We start from the raw sequence: 14301 nt of genomic DNA on the forward strand, positions 1-14301 counted from the left end.
CCGTATCTCTGAACTGGGGTATCACGAGTCAAGTTTCTACTTGCGATTTAATTTTATATAACGGAAAATAGAACTGTGATATCTTCTGAAACCGATAAATATTGTTCCAATAATGTAGCCTAAGAGGTGGGATTAAATCCCGCTCTATGTTCAAAATATTTAAATATCGACGAAATAGGACAACTCCTAAAGTTTTCAAAAGGGATTTTCGAGAACATTAATGAATATGACCTATAAAAACCACAATGATAAAACCTTTCTGGTGCATTCAAATGCAAGCAAAGATGCAAATCCGAACTCTGATATAGAAGGTAACTTTATAACTTCGATAAGATCACCGCAAACCGGTAAATTTGTTAATATTACCGATGATACAGATATTGCTTTGAATTACATTGCGGATGAAAATGTGCTAAACATAGATGAGGCGACAAATAGAAGAATACTTCGAAAAATTGATAGATATTTGATGCCACTTATGTGTTTATTATACTGCTTTCAATTTATTGACAAAATGTCCAACTCATTCGCATCCATTATGGGAATGAGAGAGGATTTGAATATGGTTGGTGACCAATATTCCTGGAGTGGAACTTCTTTTTATCTAGGGTACTTAGTATTTGAATTTCCAGTATCTCTTCTATTACAAAGATTCCCAGTAGCAAAGACTGTATCAGTTTTCATCATTATATGGGGGTTTATATTGTGTATGCATTCAGTTCCTCAATACGCTGGATTTATTGCATTACGGACAATATTGGGAATGTTGGAAAGTGCAGTTACGCCAGCATTCGTCATTTTAACCAGTCAGTGGTATAAAAAAGAAGAACAATTCATCAGGACTGCCTTATGGTTCGGCTGTAACGGTATTGGTCAGATTATTGGCGCAGGAGCAATTTCGTATAACCTTTTTGTCAACGCAGATTCGTATTCAATTGAAGCATGGAAATTATTATTCATAATAACTGGTGTTTTAACAATTGCTCTTGGCTTCGTGGTCATGGTCCATATACCTGATACTCCAACAAAGGCGTGGTTTTTAAGTGATGAAGAGAAAACTCTTGTCGTGGAGAGAATCAGATCAAATCAGCAAGGTTTTGGAAACAAGAATTTCAAGAAGGACCAATTCATTGAAGCTGTTACTGATATTCAGACTTGGTTCTTTGCTATATTCACGATAGCCAACAATATTCCAAATGGTGCGGTGACTAATTTTAGTAGTATTTTGATCTCAGGTATGGGTTACTCACTTTCAGAATCATTATTGATGCAAATGCCACAGGGTGCATGCATGACTTGTGGTTGTATTGGAATTGCTTGTGGAACACTTCTTTTTCCCTACCGGATATTCTGGGGTGCCCTCGGAGTCTCAATTAGTATAATTGGCTCTTGCATGCTTTCGTTTGCTGGTCCACACAAGGCACAATTCGCCGGTCTTTGTCTTTGGAATGTTGGACCGGTTGGTTTCATTTGTTTGTTGTCAATCATTGCTTCTAATACCGCAGGACATACTAAAAAGATCACAGTCAATGCTATTAATTTAATTGCATACTGTGTTGGAAATTTGATAGGACCACAAACCTTCATCGAAGCTCAAGCTCCTGGATATGCAGGTGGTAAGATAGCAATTGTAGTTTGTACTTTAGTTGCATTATGCATGCTCTTTTGCATCTGGTTCGTATTCTGGTCTCGTAATAAAAAATTAGATGCAAATCTTACTACCAAAGTTGAGAATCTTGAATTCGCTGATTTAACTGATAAACAAAACCCTAACTTCAGATACGCATTGTGATTGAATATGGTATATCTATTAATATTCCTTAACTATTTATTGTACAATTTTATTGCTTATTTTCTTTGTTTGTGACTTTTGAATGATTGATATCAAGCGATCAAAGTATCTATTTTTCCAATCAGTTGTATCTTCAAAGCTCAAATTGATATCTTAGCAACTCGGCATATTCTTTGCAGCCATAGAGTTTCGATTAGTCATAATACACAGCACAATTATTGTTATTCTTAGCGGTTAAGAATACTCTCAAATCCCCCTCGGTATTTCGTTCCGCTCATAATTTTGTTTTCGCAGCTTCATCAGAGTGCGCTTGACTCTAAAATTAGGAGATTTGTGGAGCAGCGAATAATGATTTGGGGAAAGATATTAAATCTTAAAACTCCAATTCCATAAAGGATTTAAAGCCCCTCAATTTCTTGACTCTTCAATGTGGAGATTAAATATTTTCTTATCCGTCGAAGGTGTCCTAAATAAAGTTACTAAGTAGCTAAACATCCATATCATAATGAATAAATCAGGAAAAAGCAAAATTTAACGTGGAAAATATTGTAGTCGAATATGGTTTGAAAGTCGATTCAGAGAATAAAGTTATAACGTCTATAATGCCCCCTCATAGTGGGAAGTTGGCTAGTACTACAACGGATGGAGATGTATTGAATTACATCATGGCCGAAAAGAAAATTGGAATACGTGAGGCAACAAATGGCTATTCTGAATCAGAATGCTTATTATGCTTATTACTGCAAATTTCCCAATGTACATCAATGGTAACTGGGATAAGCTTGATAACTAGAGGTACATTGGTCTTTCCATGTCGTATCTTGTAAGCACCGATCAGATTCTTGATTAGTTAAACTGGCTCCTGTATGCTTTCTTTAATAGTTTATATAAATTTCATCATACGTCTTCCAGTTCATTGGCAAGGCTCCTTTGAATATGGTTGGCATTTTGGACCCGTAATAAACGGATGCATGCAAGTATGAATACTGAAGTAGAAAATCTAAAAATTGGTTAATGACAAAATCCTGACTTTAGGTATTCCTTGTAATGACGTATAACTTACATATGACTATTAAACTATCATTTAGGTGTGGAGCATTCTTATTACTCCTTTACTTTTGTGCTATTCTCCAATAATCATTTGAATAGTATTTACATTTCTATCATATACGTGCGTCAATTGTTCTGCACCAAACACATCAACGCTGTCATCATCAATTTGAGTAGTATTTAATATACATTCAATTACTGTTGGCTATTGTTGAAATTATAAAGAAATAATAAGATTCCTCAATCCATGTAATTGTTGAACTTTTAGTTCGGACCATGGCTCAAATCAATATGCGATGGTACAAATATTCTTGCAACTTGCTATAAACTGTTGACTAACATCATGCTGCTATAGCCATGAAAATAAAATAGGCCTATACAAGATTTATATTCTAAGTAGCAAATATACAGACTAGACCTAATTTCAACGCAAAACATTTTCTAAGCGAGATTATATGTCAAACAGAAAAATAAAATCATACATTAAGGACATTCATTCCTAAAACAGCTCTTTCATAATCTCAAATTTTCATTGAATCCTGCTCAATAGTATTACTTGTTATTTAATTGTGTGCTCATTTCCTTATTCCATTATTTCCACATCCCTACTATACTTAATCCACATCTATTCAACACCAAATAAAAAAATCCTATAATAATTGCTTGAATTTATCCTTACCCAACAATTTCAGTCCCAAATTATCCTCTAGTCACCTCTAGACCTATATTAAGGGGTCCTACTCGCTACCGAGTATTCTCAATTTGGCCCAAAAAAATTATTACATTATCAGGCAGCATCTCGGAACTTGCAGGATACGCTTTAATCCACACATTTTCCTTCTCTAGACATTTCTTTCACGTCTACACCTATTTACCTCACCTCTTCATCACTCATATATTGTATACACCTTCTATCTGCCAAAATCTGTATCCTACCCTTTTTTGGGATATAGTTGCAAAACCCACCCACATGTTGCTTAGACAGACCCCCTATCCACCATCTAGAACAATCATTTAACTCCCTAAACATACACATCTTCTAGACTACATACACATTCTCGTAAAAATTAATTATGCTATCTACTTCCACCAGTCTACCATCTAGCTCTCACTAGCACCTGTAACCACCAATGTGGCAGAAGGCGCACTCTGACAGATATGACCGCCTGTACCGCAAACTAATCTACAAATGCTTTTCCAATTACATTTAACTGTAATCCAATCACCCGTAACACATACGTCGTGCATAGGCTATCTGGCCTTCTCAGCATATACATTGTCCGCTTTGTCTACAAGAATAGGAGCTATCTTGATAGAGGGCCTCTGCACGTGACATATGAGCCAGTCATTCAAATCTTGAAACCGTCAACAGATGCAAAAATTTAATTTGGTCATGAATTGATAAATAAACGTTTCACGTTTAGTAATTTAACAAATATTCATATATGATATATACATATTAAGTATATTAAATTGACAGCTTGATGTATTAAACATTGACAAACTGAGACTACGAAAAAGAGGTAAAATTTGAGAATAAAAGACCATTAACCGCCCCTTTCCATAGCGTCACAGATCAATTGTAATTGATAAGGAAAGACCACAAGGGCAAAAAAAATAGAAAATTTTAAAAAAAACGGCATGAGCATGGGATCAACAACTATAGATCTATCACTTGATTATGATACACAATGTGATGAATCTCTTTATAAATTGTGGAAAATAACCAACAATCTGATACATTGCCCGAAGATTTCATCTACCGAGCGGTTGAATAATCGGTCGTGGAGGATGTTGAACCAGAAGGTGTTGTTGAATAATGAAGCAACTAAGGATGTATTGAAGGACTTGTATGTTGATTCGTTGTCGGATTTGAAACCCAAACTGTCGCAATTCTTGTCAAGCAGGCCGTCATTATTTCTGAATACTTCTAAAAGTACGTTATTCTCACATAGCTCGAAAAATAGCTCTGTGGGCGAAAAGAATGATGTTGAATCGCTAAGGGATGGGTCTGAAGACATATCGGACATTTCAGACATATCAGACATTTTGGAAGAGGATGATTACGCATCGAGCGATAACGATGAACAGGATAAGAAAATCAGCGAGTCCACCATTCAGAAGATTAGCACTTACGATCAACCAGAACCTAATTTTGCATTTGGTTACTTTCCGCCCCAAATAGATATACAAAATAAGGAGACGGAAACCAAGCCATCATTAAATAGATCCAAGACTTCGTTTGTGCGAGGCTTTTCTCCAAATCATATATCTATTGCGTCGCTGTGCAATAAAAGCAAGGAATCTTTATCCATGCAAGCAAAGAAGGATAATAACTCGACTGGGGCAGACTGCGCCGATGAAAACATGTGTCGGGCTAATAGGAATATATTCTACATAGCTAATTCACCATCGCCTCCTCAAAATACTGGCAACAATCGTAACAGTATAACTAACAATAGTGATGGCAATAACAATGCATGTCACAAGCCGGTTAGCAATTCAAGCTCTATGGTATCAAAGACGGGTGAATCGAATGGTAATTTCCAGCCTTCACCAATAAAGCGGCAGGATTCTTTGTTTAACAATCTCATGGAGCAAAATAAAGCAATTAATGCGAATGACGATTATTCATCTACTGATATTTCGGAAGAGGAAGACGATGATATTCTGGATGAAGATCAACTGGATGCAGAGGATGATACGAAGAATACAATTTGCGAAGGTAAATCTAATAATAATACGTTTTCCAGTGATTTTGATGGCGAGAGTGAAAATATATGTAAATCGCATGATTCGACTAGTAAGGAAAAGTTCCAAACTCTGGATATGATCATCAAGGATCACGGAAAAAGCAATGATAATGATAGTGAATGGCTTTCTATATCATCCGATGACGAGAAAAATTGTGAGCCTAGTCCACAAGAAAAATTAGTCTTTGACAAGAGACTAAATCCAATGTCGAATAATTCGTCTATATCCACGGACATAATTCCAATTCAAAATAGCGAGAAATGTTCGTCTCCACCTATCAGTAAGCCAAGGTCATTGTTATCAAGTTTATTTTTGAATGAAATGGGGTCTTCTTCTTCGGCATCTCTGTTTAGTATGACAAATTCGAAGCCTTTATTAAAAAGGTCATCAACTACGGGAATCATAACAATAGATCAAATGGATAATGGATCTAAATTTAATTCGAATAAAAAATCGAATAAAATCAACCGACCATCTATTTTATTTTCAAAAAAGCATACATCTTTGACGGATATTTCTAAGAACTATCCTCATTACCATAATGATTTGGTTCAAAAGCATATCTTAAACGATTACACGAACGATCAAAATAATGACGACGATGAGGGTAATTTCCCAGGAAAGCAAAAATCAATAGTCGGAGTTTCCGACTTTAATGTCACTAGTAAAGCGACAAGTGTTAGCAATGCGAATAGTATTAATAATGATAATTCGAATATTAATGTTAATGATAATGATAATAATGACAGTTTAACGTTGGCGTCTAGTTTGAACAAATATTCAGATTCCCTTTCAAACAATTCCATCAAGAGTATCATATCCAGAAGTTCATTAAACTTAACTCAACTCTTTAATCCTAAGACTAAACTGAAAAAGGAAAGTAATGTGAGTTCCGAAAAACAAGATTTGCTCAAACCGACAACTCAAAATTCGCGCTTGCCAGAGCTTTTGCATTCAACCAAGTCATTATCACCATCATTCTTGCCTACGTCTTCTATTTTGAGAACGACTTCGACACAACTCCCGAATCAAAATTATAACCAAACCCACGAACAGGATCCGTACTCAAAGGATTCTGCTGATGCTATTTCTAATTCTACTTCTCATTCTCATTCTAATTCTATTTCTACAGCGAATGCCGTTACCGACCCAGACCCTAACCTTAAGATCAACCCACATCCAATTGCAAAATCCGAATCAAACCTAACCACAAACTCAGATGGCAGCACAGATATTAATAATGCAAGATCAATCAAGTTATCCCCAAAATCAACCAGAAGATCCATGCTTTCGACGGAATTAAGTAATTCCTTAAAGGAGTCCATCTTAATTGATTATAAATTGGGTAAGATTCCATTACCGTTGAAAGTCATCAACGATGGGGAATTTGTAAATAAAAATACTGATACAAATGAATATTTAGATGATTATCACTTAAGGGGTTGGTAATATTGGTATATATATATATATATATATATAAGTCATTATAGGGTGTTATTTATTGAATATAGTTTTCTATAACTGTTATTTATTCCTGTGTATAGGCGAATAAATTTTTCATCTTATCAGGTACATAATTCAAGAGTAAACCAAATACATTGTAAATTAGATCTATTGTTAAAGGATGAAAACATGCTACTATGAGTTATTGCAAGTAGAATCTACAGCAACAGACTTAGAGTTGAAAAAAGCCTATAGAAAAAAAGCCCTTCAATTACATCCTGACAAAAATCCTGATGACGTAGAAGGTGCTACCGCCAGGTTTGCATTAGTACGAGCAGCATACGAAGTATTATCAGATCCTCAGGAGAGATCATGGTACGACTCACATAAATCCCAAATTTTGAGAGATGAAGATACTTTTGAAGTGGATGAGAATGAATTGGTAATTCCAAGTATTTCTGTCGAAGAGATCTTGAGATATTTCAATCCTTCTTTCTATACAACAATAGATGATTCACAGGTTGGATTTTATAACGTTGTGAGTAGACTATTTGAAAGAATAGCGGCTGAAGAGATTAGTCATGCTAAACATCAAGGGTTAGTCAAATATGAAAAGTATCATGATGATGCGCCAAATGTTAATGTAATTGAAGAATCCATGTTGTTATATCCAAGATTTGGAAACAGTAAGAGTGATTATATATCACATGTCAGGCCGTTCTACAATACATGGTTATCTTTTCAGAGTGTCAAGGCATTTAATTGGAAAGACGAGTATCGTTATTCCACAGCACCTGATAGAAGGACAAGAAGACTCATGGAAAGAGAAAATAAAAAGGCAAGAGATGCCGCAAGAAAGGAGTATAACGAGACGGTTAGAAGTCTTGTTGCATTTATTAAGAAAAGAGATGTGAGAGTTAAACAAGGAATCAGTGAATATGAAAAGCAAAAGAAGAAAAAGCAACAGGAAGAATTGGCAGATCAGATTAGAAACAACCGCCAAGATGAATTGAGAAAGTTGGCGACTCAAAATAATTTTGAAATCCAAGACTGGCAGCAATTATCAATAGAAGAATTGAATGAACTCGAGCAAATGCTAGACGAAGAGTATAATTCTAGCTCGGATAGCGAGTTTGATGAATTCGAACAAACAGGAGACGAAAATTATTTTGAATGCTTCGTTTGTAACAAATACTTTAAATCTGAAAAACAATTTGAAACACATGAACAATCAAATAAGCATAAGAAGGTAGTAAATAAATTAAAGTGGGAAATGCAAAAAGAAGGTATCGAGTTGGGCATCGACAAGGAGGATGTAGATCTAGATGAATTCGAGACGGCTAGTAGTGGATTAGAATCGGAAGACTATGATTATGATATCAACTCTGAAAGTATTGACAACGTATCGGAAGCATCAGAAACCTACAACGAGAATCGTGAAGAAGATGATGCTCTAAAATCTTCGGTAATCATAGACAATGCTTCTGATAACATAGATAACATAGAATTTGAAGTTGACGATGAAATAAATAGTGATTTTGAAAATAATGCTGAACCTATAATAGAGCCACAACCATCGCTTAAAAAGAAGCTGAAAAACAAGAAGAGTAAAAATAAGAACAAAAGTATGCCAACATATTCAGATGATGAAGATGATGAGTTGAAAAGAGAATTGTCCAAGCTTAATTCTGACCTAAAGGGCGTAGCACTAGAAAGTGACAGTGACTGGTCAACAAATACAAAAAGTAAAAAAAACAAAAAAAAGAAGACCCCCAATGCTGATTCGGAAACTTCAAGTCCTCGGCCCCAAGCAACAATTCCAAAGAAAAAAAAGAATAATGAATCTGATGAGTTACCTTCCTACGTACCTAAAGGTTCAGAGATATGTGTGGTTTGCAAAGAACTATTTACATCAAGAAACAAGCTTTTTCAGCATGTTAAGTCAACAGGTCATGCTGCTCCTTTAGCTCAAACCAAAAAGGGTAATAAAAAAAGGAATTAATTTAATATATAATAATGTACATAGATTATTAATTGATGTCTATTTTAAACCAGTCTTTGATTTCTTGATCTTTGCTACAACAGGTTCGCTGATGCCCTTATTTCCATGCGCACCCAAACCTTCACCCTTACTCCAACCTAATTTCTCTAATAATTGTCTACCAATATTATTCGCACCAATCTCTGGAGCAGAAGCTCCAACAATTTCTCCTTCCCTGGTTTGAGCATTAGATTGTGATTTGTTCCGACCTCTAGACCTGTCCTTCTTGGAATTACCATCAGATCGAGTTATTTCATCTTTAGGTCTCTTTTGGTCTGTTCTATTGAAAATTGGTCTTTGTCTCAAAACACTTCCAATTTGATCATACCTTGGTAAATAATGAAAAGTTTTTCTGTTTTTGGAAACCTTGATGAACAGCTTTAAACCTGTACCACACTTTAATGATTTCATGTTGTAAAAATTCGATATTTTAATAATTGTCTTATTTCCATGTGGGTCTAATGGAGGAAAATTCATGGAATCCCTTGAAGTATCGTGTAAAAAGACTTCAAATTCATTGCTAATATCCTTAATGTGCAATGAGTAGGGATATTTAATTAATAAATCATGTCTAGCAATTCCTTCCTCAAGTCTTGCTTCTTCGCGGCGTTGTTTCTTTGATCTTTTTGCCTCGCGATGAACCTGATATTGATCTTGCAATGATTCCCGCATATCTATATCTAGTTGCATTCTATCGAGGTCTAATTGTTTCTTTTTACCCAGGCCCTTAGTCTTCAATCTCTCAGTGGAAGGTATATCTAAGTCCATAAAGCTTTGCTGTTGTGATTTGGTGAAGGCAATCATAGCTGCTAAATTTTCGTCGTCATCATTCGTCTCTTCTTCCTCTTCGGAGGTTTCTGAAATATATACATCTGAATAATTCGGAACTTCTATCAGTTCTTCATCAATCAATCCCTTTGTAATGAACTTCATAAAGCTGTCTAGTCTATGCTCTTTCACCCCTTTCAGAAGAACGTAATCAACTAAGTCGTCTTCATCAAGCCACATAGATTGGTCATCGGATCCCGTTAATTCAGCACATTTTGTATAAAACTGATTCTTTATTCCAAATCTTACGTTTGATATAGAAACTTGAGAAACATCAAATTCATAATCTTCAGGAAGGAAGCCATATTCAATCTCTGATGGATCTTTCTCGCTTCCATCATTGTCATCATCATCATTTTCTTCTTCTGATGAGGAAGAAGACGCCATAATATCAAAGTTAGTTTCACTTTCGTATTCATCAGAATCCACATCAAGCTTTCCATCACGCATAACTTGAGCAATGTAATCTTTATACCCACCAAAATCATCATCTGAAATATCAGATACGTTCTTCTCTGTATTAGGGATTCTTTTTCTCTCCTCGATGAAACCTTTTGTCGATATTTTATTCAAATGATTGACTGACATAAGCTCCGCTGTCGATTGACCGTTTGCATCTTTCTTCGTTTGCAAAGAAACCTTTCCAATATTTAGAACTGGGTCATATTCCACACCCCCGTATATGCTATCAACGTGATCCTGAGTCGATAACTTTGGCAATTTACTTTGAATTAACAATGAAGTCATCGGCTTTACTGGATGAAGATTTTTTGCAATCTCAGCATCGCCTGTATCGTCTATTACGAACGCATCTTCTTCTTCTTCTTCTTCTTCTTCATCCCTTTCTGATTCGCTTTCTATTTTATAATTTTCATTTTCGTCATTTTCGATTTCCCTTTCTTCTTCTGTGTCTTCCGTTTGCTCTGCTTCGTCGCCAGACTGTCCGTCATCTGCATTCTTCAATGTTTCACCCCTATTTTCTATATTCGAGTCAAGCGAGGTATTTGACGATGTTAGGTGAGTAGCTACTTCATGTATAGCATCATTTTCACTCTCTTCTGACAAAATATCTAAAGTTGGCGATTCGGGCACATGGGCCTCCTGCACTGGTGGCGAATTCATACTATCGAGTAACTCCTGGTGTATCTTCGGAATACCACTCTTACCTAGCTTCTTGAACAATTCAGCGCTCGGATCGTATACTTGCTTAGCCTTAACAAATTCTATAGGTCTATTACGCAATGGCTGTCTTAACGTATCCTCTATGTGCTTATCCGTATACCCAACTTCTTCGTATAAATGATGACGACCTGGTCTTCTAGATAAGTTTTTCATACTATTCCTAGACACCTTAGCATCTATTTCAGGAATATACACATTTTCATCGAGATCCATCAACTCTGGGATATCAATATTTGTCGATCTAGAAGTTCCATGATTTTTCGATGACCCTTGGCCTGTCTTTTTCTTATTCTTATTGGTTTTAAATCGTCCAAAATTGGATCCACCTCCGCCCCCACCTTTATCTTTTCTTGGGTGGCTCTTTCTACCTCCTCTTTTAGGCATTTTATAGTGTTTTGATTTTAAAGAAGTATAGAAGACTTTTATATTGCCTAAATCTTTCACTGCTGATACTATCAAAATTGCAAATTACACAAAAAACTGTTCCTATCGTGGGGCAATATAAGCGGTTAATTAGTAAATCATTAATATAAACAAGCAGTTTAGTATTTGTATTGCTGTTAAGTATGAGTGATAGAGACAATAATGAACATGGTGCCTCTTCGAACAAAATAGCTTCAAATGAAAATAACGAAGCAAACAAGTTAGGATTTAATTTTGGTCAATTATGGCTGCAGATAACAACAACTTATCCTCTAATCGACAGAATTGATAATCAAAGACTGAGTAGAGATGAAAATATCGGAGCAGAGCAAGAGAAAAATCCCGTAGTTATTTTAGGTAAAACATATGATGATGTTTCCATGAATGATGGAGTTATAGAACAGGATATACATTCTAAAATTTGGTTGACTTACAGAACGGGATTTGAGCCCATCCCCAAGTCTTTGGACGGACCCCAACCGTTATCGTTTGTTCAGTCGATGGTATTTAATAGAAATCCGATTTCCAGCACATTCAACAATTTCCACGGTCTAATTGATAATGACAACTTCACTACTGATGTTGGGTGGGGATGTATGATAAGGACTTCACAGTCGTTGCTAGCAAATGCATACCAATTGTTATTGCTAGGAAGAGACTTTAGCTATGATAGAGATAGAAATTTGAGACACGACGAGATTATAGATATGTTTCTGGACGAGCCACGAGCGCCGTTTTCTTTGCATAATTTCATCAAAGTGGCATCAGAGCTGCCCTTGAGAGTCAAACCGGGGCAATGGTTCGGTCCAAATGCAGCGTCTTTATCTATAAAGCGATTATGTGATAACGTATATCTTAGAAATGGGGCAGGGAAAGTGAAAGTACTTATCAGTGAGAGCAGCAACTTATATGACGATACTATAACACAAATGTTTACGACATTGAACCCGGTACCAGATGCATTATTGATATTGCTACCTGTGAGACTTGGTATTGACAAAGTAAATCCTTTGTACCATGCAAGCGTATTACAATTGTTGTCTTTAAATCAATCGGTAGGAATTGCTGGCGGGAAACCTTCCTCAAGCTTTTACTTCTTTGGATACCAAGGCAATGATTTGTTATACCTAGATCCCCATTATCCTCAATTTATCAAAAATAAAGCATCCATATACGATACTTATCATACGAATCTGTACCAAAAACTTAGCGTTGATGATATGGATCCTTCTATGATGATAGGGATTTTGATCAAGGATATAAATGACTACGAGGATTTCAAGCGCAGTTGTACGGTATTATCTAATAAAATACTTCATTTCCATTCTACGTCTGAAAACCCCGATAGAAGAACTTCTATTAGTGAATTCAAGAGAAAAAATTCCGAATTCGTATGCATCGAACTGAAGGATGTACAAAGAGGTGAAGAATTTATTACAATCAATAATACTTCGAATGATGACTTAACTAATTTGGAAGGCTTTGTTGATATGGCTGACGAATTTGACAGGGAAATTGATCAAAATAACAAAGACAATAGCTTTGATGATGACGAACCAATTAATGTTTCACAGACAAGTATAGGAACAAGCTAAACCCAGACACTTTTTGAAGACCATAACTAGTTAGTCTGTAAATAATCTGCTCTTATATAGTTTATCCTTGCTGGACAAGACAAATTACATATATATGATGAATGCTGTCAAGGTCGTGTAGAATCTCAAACAACTAGTTTAGAATTTAAATTATTATTTCGACCCTTATACTTTCCAGCAAATATTCCTTTTAGTCATTAAGTTACTTAATTCATATTCATCTCTCATAGTCGCCTTAACGCCTTCGGTTTGTGTTCTATATCATCAATTGTCTGCGTTTTGTAATATAGATAGAATCTGCTATTTTTTCTTTTATAAAAGAGAGTATAAAAAATAAATCATCAAGATTGATTAATAAGTCGAGACGCTGGGAAGAACATAACTATAATCAATATGATACCCGATAGTCTAAAGATTTGTACTGTATGTGCAGCTAATAATAATAGATCTATGGAATCGCATAAGCAACTTAAAGACGCTGGTTATAATGTTAGGTCATTTGGTACTGGTTCAGCAGTAAGGTTACCGGGACCTCTGATTGACAAGCCAAATGTATATGAATTCGGGACCCCTTACGAAGATATTTATCGTGATTTGACAAGTCAAGATTATCACAAGATGTACGAATCCAATGGGCTTATTCGCATGATCAATAGAAATAGACATATAAAAAGAGCGCCAGAAAAGTGGCACAACAATGCATCGGCCGGTAAGTTTGATTTGGTAATAACCTGTGAGGAGAGGTGCTTTGATCTTGTTCTTGATGACCTTATGGTTAGACTTGTGAATAAAGATCAACCTGATACCGAAGTTAAACAAGTTGTTCATATAATTAATGTCGATATCAAGGACGACTATGAGAATGCCGTTATTGGAGGAAAAGGAATCTTAAAACTTGTTAATATGATCCATGAATTTAGAAATACGAATAAACAAAAAAGACAAGATCATGATTTTGACGATGAATCAGATACTATTTTGGAAGACCAAATGATGAAAATTTTGACGAAATGGCAGCAAGAGCATACCCATTTACAAACTATATATAGTGTAGCATATTATTAAGCGTATACAAATGTACTTTAATTATTTATGAATATAGTTCTAATGTTTAGACCATGTAAGAAAACACGTGAAAAGCGATGGAACCAAAATTAAATTTCCATGTCAAGAAGACATAAAGCCTGTCATAG

General features: G+C 35.5%; 6 protein-coding genes across 6 annotated transcripts; 5 read left to right on the forward strand and 1 right to left on the reverse strand.

Annotated features, from left to right (window-relative positions):
• Nucleotides 1–226: 226 nt before the first annotated feature.
• AC631_02158 (allantoate permease family MFS transporter) lies at nt 227–1792 on the forward strand (the record flags this gene model as incomplete). The annotated part of the gene is made up of 1 exon (XM_015610988.1): nt 227–1792. The coding sequence occupies one exon, from the start codon at nt 227–229 to the stop codon at nt 1790–1792; it is 1566 nt and encodes a 521-aa protein (XP_015468186.1).
• A 2841-nt stretch (nt 1793–4633) lies between these two features.
• On the forward strand, nt 4634–7045 carry AC631_02159 (uncharacterized protein; the record flags this gene model as incomplete). Its single annotated transcript, XM_015610989.1, has 1 exon — nt 4634–7045. One exon carries the CDS (start codon nt 4634–4636, stop codon nt 7043–7045), a length of 2412 nt encoding a protein of 803 aa, XP_015468187.1.
• A 175-nt stretch (nt 7046–7220) lies between these two features.
• AC631_02160 (uncharacterized protein) lies at nt 7221–9041 on the forward strand (the record flags this gene model as incomplete). Its single annotated transcript, XM_015610990.1, has 1 exon — nt 7221–9041. One exon carries the CDS (start codon nt 7221–7223, stop codon nt 9039–9041), a length of 1821 nt encoding a protein of 606 aa, XP_015468188.1.
• A 39-nt stretch (nt 9042–9080) lies between these two features.
• On the reverse strand, nt 9081–11474 carry AC631_02161 (uncharacterized protein; the record flags this gene model as incomplete). Its single annotated transcript, XM_015610991.1, has 1 exon — nt 9081–11474. The coding sequence occupies one exon, from the start codon at nt 11472–11474 to the stop codon at nt 9081–9083; it is 2394 nt and encodes a 797-aa protein (XP_015468189.1).
• A 182-nt stretch (nt 11475–11656) lies between these two features.
• AC631_02162 (cysteine protease) lies at nt 11657–13108 on the forward strand (the record flags this gene model as incomplete). The annotated part of the gene is made up of 1 exon (XM_015610992.1): nt 11657–13108. One exon carries the CDS (start codon nt 11657–11659, stop codon nt 13106–13108), a length of 1452 nt encoding a protein of 483 aa, XP_015468190.1.
• A 450-nt stretch (nt 13109–13558) lies between these two features.
• On the forward strand, nt 13559–14173 carry SSU72 (RNA polymerase II subunit A C-terminal domain phosphatase; the record flags this gene model as incomplete). Its single annotated transcript, XM_015610993.1, has 1 exon — nt 13559–14173. One exon carries the CDS (start codon nt 13559–13561, stop codon nt 14171–14173), a length of 615 nt encoding a protein of 204 aa, XP_015468191.1.
• Nucleotides 14174–14301: the final 128 nt, after the last annotated feature.

This window comes from Debaryomyces fabryi (assembly GCF_001447935.2).
Source record: "Debaryomyces fabryi strain CBS 789 chromosome Unknown contig00035, whole genome shotgun sequence".
Classification (NCBI taxonomy): domain Eukaryota; kingdom Fungi; phylum Ascomycota; class Pichiomycetes; order Serinales; family Debaryomycetaceae; genus Debaryomyces; species Debaryomyces fabryi.